This window comes from Lolium perenne, chromosome 1 (assembly GCF_019359855.2).
Source record: "Lolium perenne isolate Kyuss_39 chromosome 1, Kyuss_2.0, whole genome shotgun sequence".
NCBI classification, from domain to species: domain Eukaryota; kingdom Viridiplantae; phylum Streptophyta; class Magnoliopsida; order Poales; family Poaceae; genus Lolium; species Lolium perenne.
In genome coordinates, this window is record NC_067244.2 from 80,387,067 (window position 1) to 80,396,340 (window position 9,274).

The 9,274-nt window shown below is 47.6% G+C and overlaps 1 protein-coding gene across 1 annotated transcript; it reads right to left on the minus strand.

The window, feature by feature from the left end:
- Positions 1–3,359: 3,359 nt before the first annotated feature.
- LOC127331699 (receptor-like protein kinase FERONIA) lies at positions 3,360–7,344 on the minus strand. The gene is made up of 2 exons (XM_071828350.1): positions 7,188–7,344; positions 3,360–6,532 (listed from the first exon to the last, which is right to left on the minus strand). Exon 2 carries the CDS (start codon positions 6,061–6,063, stop codon positions 3,676–3,678), a length of 2,388 nt encoding a protein of 795 aa, XP_071684451.1. The 5' UTR covers positions 6,064–6,532; positions 7,188–7,344; the 3' UTR covers positions 3,360–3,675.
- Positions 7,345–9,274: the final 1,930 nt, after the last annotated feature.

Below are 9,274 nucleotides of genomic sequence, written 5' to 3' on the forward strand. Positions count from 1 at the left end.
CATTGCCGTCATCGGATCACGCGTCGTCAGCAGGAGATGCTGTCTCCGCGCGCGTGGAGGACGCGGGTTCGCCCGCTGGGGCGTCTCTGGGCCCGCGTGGTGGCTCGGCCGAGTCTGCCGGGCAGTTTGCCTCCGCAGATTCCTCTGCCACGGGATCTTCTGTGGCTGCTTCTTCTGGTGCACAACAGCACACGGGATCTGGTGAGACTAGTTCGTCTCATGTGTCAGCTGCTCCTGGATCTGCTACGGAGAGTGCGCCTGTAGTCTCTGGTGTGCCTGTTTCTGGCCGTCCTCATACACGACTTCAAAGTGGTATACCTCAACCCAAGCAAATTACTGATGGTCGTGTTCGGTATGATCGTGTTCTTTTTGCCAATTATAGCAGCACTGGTGAGCCTACCAGTATTGGTGAAGCCCTTGCAGATCCTAAGTGGAAGGCTGCTATGGATGAGGAGTACCAGGCATTGAAGCAAAAATAATACTTGGCATTTAGTTCATGCTGGTGTTGGCAAGAATGTGATTGATTGTAAATGGGTTTACAAAGTGAAGCACCGTGCTGATGGCTCAGTTGATCGGTATAAAACTCATTTAGTTGCAAAAGGGTTCAAGCAGCTATATGGCATTGATTATGAGGATACTTTTAGTCCAGTTGTCAAGGCAGCGACCATTCGGTTGGTGCTCTCTCTTGCTGTTTCTCGTGGGTGGCACCTGCGTCAACTAGATGTGAAGAACGCGTTTTTACATGGTGTTCTGGAAGAGGAGGTCTATCTGCGGCAGCCTCCTGGTTACGAGGGGCGCCCGGGGCTTGTGTGCAAGCTTGATAAAGCTTTGTATGGTTTGAAACAGGCCCCTCGAGCTTGGTATTCTCGACTTAGTTCCAAACTTCAGTCTCTTGGCTTTTCTGCTTCTAAGGCTGATACTTCTCTGTTTTTCTACAACAAAGGGGGAGTGTCTATCTTTATGCTCATCTATGTTGATGATATTGTTGTTGCTAGCTCATCAGAGAAGGCTGTTGGTGCTCTTCTGCATGATCTTGGACTTGATTTTGCATTGAAGGATTTGGGTGGCTTGCACTATTTTCTTGGTATAGAGGTGAATAAGGTACATGATGGTATTATTCTGTCTCAAGAAAAGTATGGTAATGATCTGCTTAGGCGTGTGAACATGAAGATGTGCAAGTCAGTTGATACTCCTCTGTCAGTGTCTGATAAGCTGTCTGTGATGGATGGTGAGGTGTTGAGTAGTGAGGACTACTCGCTATCGAAGTATTGTTGGTGCACTTCGGTACATTACTTTGACAAGACCAGATATTGCTTTCTCTGTGAATAAGGTTTGTCAGTTCTTGCATGCACCAACTACTGTTCATTGGACAACTGTTAAGCGGATATTGAGGTATCTCCAAGGCACAGTAGCTCTTGGTTTGCGTTTGAGTAGATCTGCCTCTACTTCTGTTAGTGCTTTTTCTGATGTTGATTGGGCTGGTTGTCCTGATGATAGAAGATCTACTGAAGGGTTTGCTGTGTTTTTGGGGTCAAATCTGATCTCATGGAGTGCACGGAAGCAAGCTACTGTATCTAGATCAAGTACAGAAGCTGAGTATACGGCTTTAGCAAATGCTACGGCTGAAGTGATTTGGGTGCAAAGTTTACTCACCGAGTTAGGTGTGTTACAGGATCGAGTGACATGTTTATGGTGTGATAACATAGGGGCTACGTATCTCTCTGCTAATCCGGTGTTTCATGGACGGACAAAACACATTGAAGTGGACTATCATTTTGTGCGTGAGAGAGTAGCTCGAAGGCTCTTGGACATACAGTTTGTTCCTTCAGGAGATCAAGTGGCTGATGATTTCACTAAGTCACTTTCAGTAAGACAGTTAGTATCGTTTCGTCGCAATCTTAACTTAGATAAGTTATGATTGAGGGGGAGTGTTAAACGATGTAGTTGTCTCCTGTTGTATACCGTGTATATCTTCTGTCGGTTGTGCAGAGTTCTTGTATCACACGATGTATGTCATGTATGCTATATAAAGAAGATCGCGGCCCTGATTTTAGGGTTACGCTGCCCATATTTATTTTGATACGGGGAAATCTACACATGGAGTGACAACCCACCACTTGAAGGATGTACATGCAAGCTTTTCAACCCTAGTCGACCGCATGGAGTGACAACCCACCACTTGAAGGATGTACATGCAAGCTTTTCAACCCTAGTCGACCGTTCAAGCACTTTCATCGAACATCGTTTGAGGAACACTACGAAGATGCTCTAACAACTGGGTCTGGCCAAATTTGTGGCTACTCTATATACTAGTCGTAACCTATGCAACTACACGTCCTAGCTATCTTTCGATCTGACTTCGTGAAAAACATTAAACACCACTTATCACGATTTGTTTTACAAGTAAGATACATTGAAAAATCATAACATTGCTAATAAATACATTTTATTCCTTAGATAGTTTTCTTTTAGGCTTTGCACAATATGTGTATTGTTTTCCACTACTGTTACCTGCTCACAGCTCGTTAAATTCAGATTCACATCAATTATTTTCATAGACGTTTTTTTGCTTTTAACAATATTGTATTTGTTCTTCTTTATTATATGATACACATGCTTATGTGTATTCTAGGAAGAAATATTGCGTTGGTTAGCCCCTTTTTTTTGGATAAGGGGAATATATTATATCACGAAAATACCAATTACACATAGCGTCTATAATAGCGCAGTGCCCTAATGACACTACAAATGCACACAGCCGAAAAAAGAAGAATTACAAAAAAGAAAAGTCCCGCTACCACAATCGATTCCTTGTAGCGACGATCCAACACTACCAAAACATCACCAGAACTCGAAAAGTGATGCCTTCAAAAAAGAAACGGTGCACAAGGGTCATAGTCGCTCAATCATAGATCAGAGATTTTCACCGTGGAGAAAGTCTCACTCACAAAACAATGACTTAAACAAGACCATTGTCAGACATAACTAATTAAGGTCAGTCTTTGTATTTTCACCCTGCAATGTAAGACTGTGAACTTCTCCTGTGTTATCACCCCCACTTTCAATATCGCTCCTACGAGTCACCAATCACCTAGCAAGTTCCTCCTCTCCACAAAGACTAAGCCCACTATTGCTAGTCCTTATATCTCGGCTTTCATGACATTCTTGACCACTGACTTCACCATAGACCGTCGAGATGGATCCATAGCTCTATACTATATAGCTTAACTGAACATGTATTCAATAAGGTGTCATATTCAACAGATCAACATACACATGAGTTGCATATGAAACCAAACATACTCTTTACAAGAAAGGAAAAAAAATCCCACAAGATTATTTTGATTTAAAGAATACCCTTTGTTTCCAATGCTCCAAGTTAAAATATCCTTACCGATCGGCCAAAAGAGACCCTTAAGGCCTTAGCTTACATTCACACAAAATTCAGATTGACCAGGACGTAAAAAACCATAGCTCTAATACCTTAGCGACATCTATACAGTTACAGCGATATTTATGTCTGGTAAGGATGATGTACAAAGCGCACTCAATTGCTCAAGTAGCAAGATTCACATAAGTAGTATGAACTTTCATTAGCCATTATACAATGATGAAGACGCACTGGGATACACCATGCATGAATGTGCACAAGGAATGCAATCCAAGCTTGCAATTTCACCTGCCATCTGGATGCATGAGTTGTGAGAATATGGTGCTTGGCGTGAGCCCATCTGACTCCACACTCGCGATGCTCCGGCCAGTGATGCTCATCGTCGTTGTTGTGGTAGTAGATGTGCCTGTCGATGGTTCGTCTGACTGCATCCTGGTCACGAGAAGAGGTGATGCACCTGATGATGATGTTTCCTCTATGAAGCTGCTATTGTCCTCATCACTTTCCTGCAGCTGGAGTGCAAACTCAAGGCTCCAGAGGACGTCACCCATAGACGGCCTGTTGATGCTGTGATCAGCCACACATTTCTCTGCTGTCTCGGCAAATTTTATGAAGCACGGGGGAGTGATTTTCCCTTGGAGCCACGGGTCAATGATCTGGCCGAGCATGCCTTTCTTCTGGCAGCGCAATGCCCAATCGGCCAGGCTCACTTGCTCTTTTGGAAGCGAGGGGCTCAAGGCAGGGCGTGCACACAGGACCTCAAACAACACAACTCCGAAGGAGTAGACATCAGATTTCTCGGACAGCTGTTGCCTACGGAAGTACTCAGGGTCAAGGTATCCGAAGCTGCCCTTCACAACCGTGCTCACATGGGTGTTGTCCACATTCGGACCTGTCTTGGACAGCCCAAAGTCGGAAACCTTAGCAACCAACTTATCATCCAGCAAAATATTGGTCGTCTTGACATCGCGGTGGATGATGGTTTCCTTTACGCCCGTGTGCAGGTAGTACAGTCCGCGGGCAGCACCAATACAGATCTCAAGGCGCTGCTTCCATGAGAGTGGTGGATTCTTGGTGTTGTACAAGTGCCCCCGCAGAGTTCCATGTGACATGTAGTCATAAACCAGAATCATCTCACTCCTATCCTCACAGTAGCCAATCAGGGACACAAGGTGGCGGTGGCGGAGCTTGGACAGCATCTCGATCTCTGTCTGGAACTCATGAACACCCTGCTCAGACATTGGGTTGCAACGCTTGATTGCCACCTTGGTGCCACTGTCTATCTCTCCCATATAGACATTCTCAAACCCACCTTTGCCAAGTAGGAAGGCTTGATCAAAATTGTTGGTGGCAGCCTGAACTTCAGAAAATGAGAAGTGGCGACAAAGATTGGAAGGCAGTATTGATGTGTCGTTCCCGGTGGTGGCTGTAATTCCTGATGTGCTTGATCGTGTTCTGCTGTAATCAGCGAGAGGAGTCCACTGCGATTCTTCAGATGTACCAGGATCCTTTGATATCTTATTCTTTCGTCTGCAGATGACACAAATGCCAAAACATGTGATCAAGAGCACTGCGAAACCACCAACAGCTCCACCTATAGCAGCCCCGGCAGCACCCTTTGATTTCCTTGCACCAGACGCCCCGCTAGGATTGGCATCAGGCTTTGGCGGAAGTGGAGGATTGAGCCCAGCAAGATTGTTTGGTCCGTAAACCTGAAGCTTGAAGACCTCAAGACCATTCAGTATTGCATCAAAGTATTCAGGTCTACTTGAAAGATCAGGGTGAAGTGCAATCCATATTTCCACCTGACCGGAACCAGCAGTAATGATAACATAGTCTGTGTATGTTGTTCTGCCGATTCCTCCACTCCAGACGATGATATCCATTTGCTCCTGCGCGGTCTGGTTGTTTATGTAGATGAGGAATGATCTCTGATTCACCTTGGTAATAGGATACTGGATTTCACAGAAATGGAACCTTAGGAGGTAAGAGAACCCTGCATCAACTGGTAAAATCCATGTGAGGTTGTAGTTGAGGTTGATCTGTGCAGTTGGTCCCATCGATCGAGCTGTATCATAGACACCAACTGGCGCGGTGTACTTTGGCACTTCGGATGTATACTCAATAGTCAAATTAGCATCTTTAGAGAAGGTCACCCCAGAGCCACCAAATATGTATGGAGAATCATTGTCCCATGAGCGGTAAAAATCCGAATCATCTCTCCGGGAAATGGCTTGGCCCCCGACATTGAGCCTGTACATAGTCTGGAAGCCTGTGTTGGGGCTGAATGAGAATGGAGCTGGGCTATCACCGTTGATAAATCTTGTGTCTGCTGCTGTGAAGATGTCAGGCGTGGGCACAATCTCAATGCCATTCACAAATGCATAAGAACCATTATGATGTGCTGATGGGGCAAAGGTGAGGTCTAGGCTACCTGTAGAAACATTGACCGAGAATTCACGGACAAAGTAGGCAGAATTGATGGCTAGAGCTGTTTGAGAAGCATTGAACTCATTTAAGAGGACAAGATTTCTTGTCGTGATACTGAAGTAGGCGTCGGAGACAACATAGTTTCCATAAGCAATCGGATAGAAGTAGAGGCGTAAGAACATTCGGCCTGAGCTGACAGGGAAGGAATATGTGTAATTCGAAGTGAAGACGCGGGCAGTCATAAAAGGGACCTTGGAGGGGAGCGAAGGATCTTGATATGAAGCAGTGGCTGCGACTCCTTTCACTGATGGCGCAAACTTGGAGGCGGTGTCCACGTCCCAAGTACGCCCACTATCATCATCGTTTTTGTTTGATGCTCCACAATTTAGGAGGATCTGTCCAGAGGCAGTAGAGCTGTTACCAGCTGCCACGGCGAGTGACAGAAGAGCCAACAGTGAGAGGTTCACTAGTAGATTCGAGAAGGCCAATGCAGTTGTTGGTGTACCAGGATCAACAATCTAAAGGACTCCCTTACATCTATATGCTACAAGATGGCATTATGAACAGTTGCATAATGGCAGGAGATTGGAGAATTTCTCGGATGGATTTTTTTTTCTCGGAGTGATTTGGGCCAAAATATCAGAACAATTGGAGGGTCTTGAGTGCTAGGATGGGTACTATTGTGTAGGCACACGCATAGAGCTATAGAACCTACAATTACAACATGAGAAGCAGAAAATTCAGTAAGCTGAATCATGGTAAGATGAACTATAGTTAATCGATGCAAGGCAGAAACATCCACGGGTCTGAGTACTAATATTGCAAGAATTTCAAAATTTTAGTTTATTCGACTACCTATTGCAATTAATTCAGCAAACTGAAGTTTCTGGTACCACCAAAAGATGGAAACTGTACCAAAAGAGTAGCAATAGGTAATACTGCTCACTAGTGCAGCCCTCCAGTATTCTTAGTTTCTTTCCAAAACAAGTGCAAAGAATTACAAAAAGATGGCATCAAGAAGAGGGAAGAATAAAACATGAACCGACAGTCTGAATAATGATTCTGAATCTCGAAAAAACAGTTCTATTTTGATGAGCGGACGGTCTATTTATCTTGGTAGGTCGGAGATCAATAGATCATACAAAGAAAAGTGTAAAAACCAAACCATCTAAACATGAATACCCCCAATGGCTGCCACTCCAATCGCACGGCAGAGTGAAGTGAACTGTAGGAAATCCCTTGCCAAATTTGGCGCGAAAACTATAACTACGGAACCCCAATAATGAAGCCACAGAGCACATCCAACCGAATCGACAAGGATAAAAGGACCTCGAAAAGAATGATGATGATGAGGAGGAATGGTTACCTGAGGAAGAGGCCGACCTCGTGTGAGAAGAGAGATGGAAGCCGCGGGAGCGGTGGAGGACCCAGCGCCGGCGGTTACGGCGCGTTTGGTGGGCAAAAGTGAGGAGGAACTGAGCATACCCTCGCTGAGTGCTTTAGGAATCTCCAACGGGACCACGGCTACTGTTTGCGTCGGCGGAGACCGAAAATGCATCTAGCCCCTACTCATGCACGTCTTCGCGACTTCGCGCGGTCGCGTCCAGTCTCCGCTGAAATTTAGGTAGGATCCGCGCGTCAGGAAACCGTCACACCCGCCGTCGCCCCAGACTCCCCCATAGCCACGATCATAGCCCCAATGGAGGCCGCAACTCCGGCGGAAGCAAAGCGTGTCGCTGGCCGAGACGCTAAGCCGAAGGCGGCAAATAAGGTGATGTCGAAGGAGGACAAAGGCGTCGAGACCGTGAAGCGTCGCGGCCGGTGCAGGAATCAGAAGGAGAGGAATGCACTGGCCGCCGCCATGGAGGCCACCCAGAAGGCGTGGTAGATGCAGCTGAAAGTCGGTGCCGCGCAAGTAGGCCTCCATCAGAGCATAACGGAGGCCATGATGCTCGTCAAGCGAGATGGAATCATCGGCGTCGCTCCCCGGCCTCATCGGTGAGCGCGGTAAGTTCCCAGCTGCGTCCTAGAACGCCCGCTCCCTTGCAGGTCCACGCGGCGTCGCGGTTCGCCTCCGGCGTGGCGACGGTGCATTTCAATTGGGTGTCGGTTCACGACCTCAACCGGACGCCAAGAAGCGGTGACTCGTGCCCGGGCGCGACACAGAAGACGTGTCAGGTCCCTGAGGAGAGCATGCCGGTGCCCCGCAGCCTGTTTGAGGAAATGACACCATCTGCCCCGACGATGGACGATCTGGTACGTAAGCTCTCTCACTGTGTGGGTCTGCCGTGTGTCATGCGTCTGACGTCCGGTGATTCATATGCCTACTGGAAGTGACGCAATGACAGCGACATCGAGGCCATGATCTACGGCGGCGGCTTCGTTGGTGACGCCGTGGCCGGGACATGGCCGCATGATCAGTGGGCACCGATGCAAGATGGGGAGGACATCGATGGCGCATGGCTGTTCTCCACCCAGCCCACGCAGGCAACAACCGTGTGCGTCAACAACTATGAGGACGCGCCAACAGGGCCTGTCCTCGCCACGGGCGATGCTACCAAGAAGAAGGGGGAGCCACAGGACACAAGGATTCAACGACGACGAGGACAAGTGTTTGTGCGATGTGTGGCTGGCGACCAGTCATGACTGTATTAATGGCGCCCAGCAAAAGTGCAAGGTGTACTGGGCCAAGGTGATGCAGGAGTACAATGAGAGAAAGCTTCACGCGCCCTACGAGATGACAAACCCTCGCACGGAAGAGTCCATCAGAAAAAGATGGAACTACATCAAACAAGATACAAGCAAGTTCTGCTCCGATGTCGAACATGTTGTCAACAACCCCATTAGCGGTGCTGGCGTGATTTCAGTGGTAAACAAACGAATATCATCATTCTATTCTATGTACATCATTCGCAAACCATGATCCGGGCTTTAATCAATTGCAGGTATCTCGGGCCTTGGAGAGGTTCAAGGCAGTACATAAGAAGGACTTCTATATGGTCCATTGTTGGGACAAGCTGAAGACCGCGCAAAAGTTACAGACAAGTTTTGCGGCCTGCGATGAAGCTGTAAAGAATAGGACATCGGTTGTCGTCGATGGCGAAGACGACGATCATGGGCAGCAAGCCCTTCCACCTCGTCCCCGAGGCCATAAGGCTACCAAGTCCGATCTAGCTCGGGAGGCAGCTGCCATCTACCTCAACCTCACCAAAGAGATAATTGAGATCCAAAGGATGGACGTCGAGGCTAAAAAGGAAGACGCCAAGGCCAAATTGCGTGACGCCGAGGCCAGGAGGATGGACGTCGAGGCTAAGACCCGTGCAGAGGACAGAAGGATCATGCTAGCCGACTTGAGCAGCACGGACGACGACACCAGGGCCTGGTTCATGAAGAAGCGCGCCGAAATCCGCGCGCGAGACGCTTGATCTGCGGCACCAATGTCTAGCACCATGA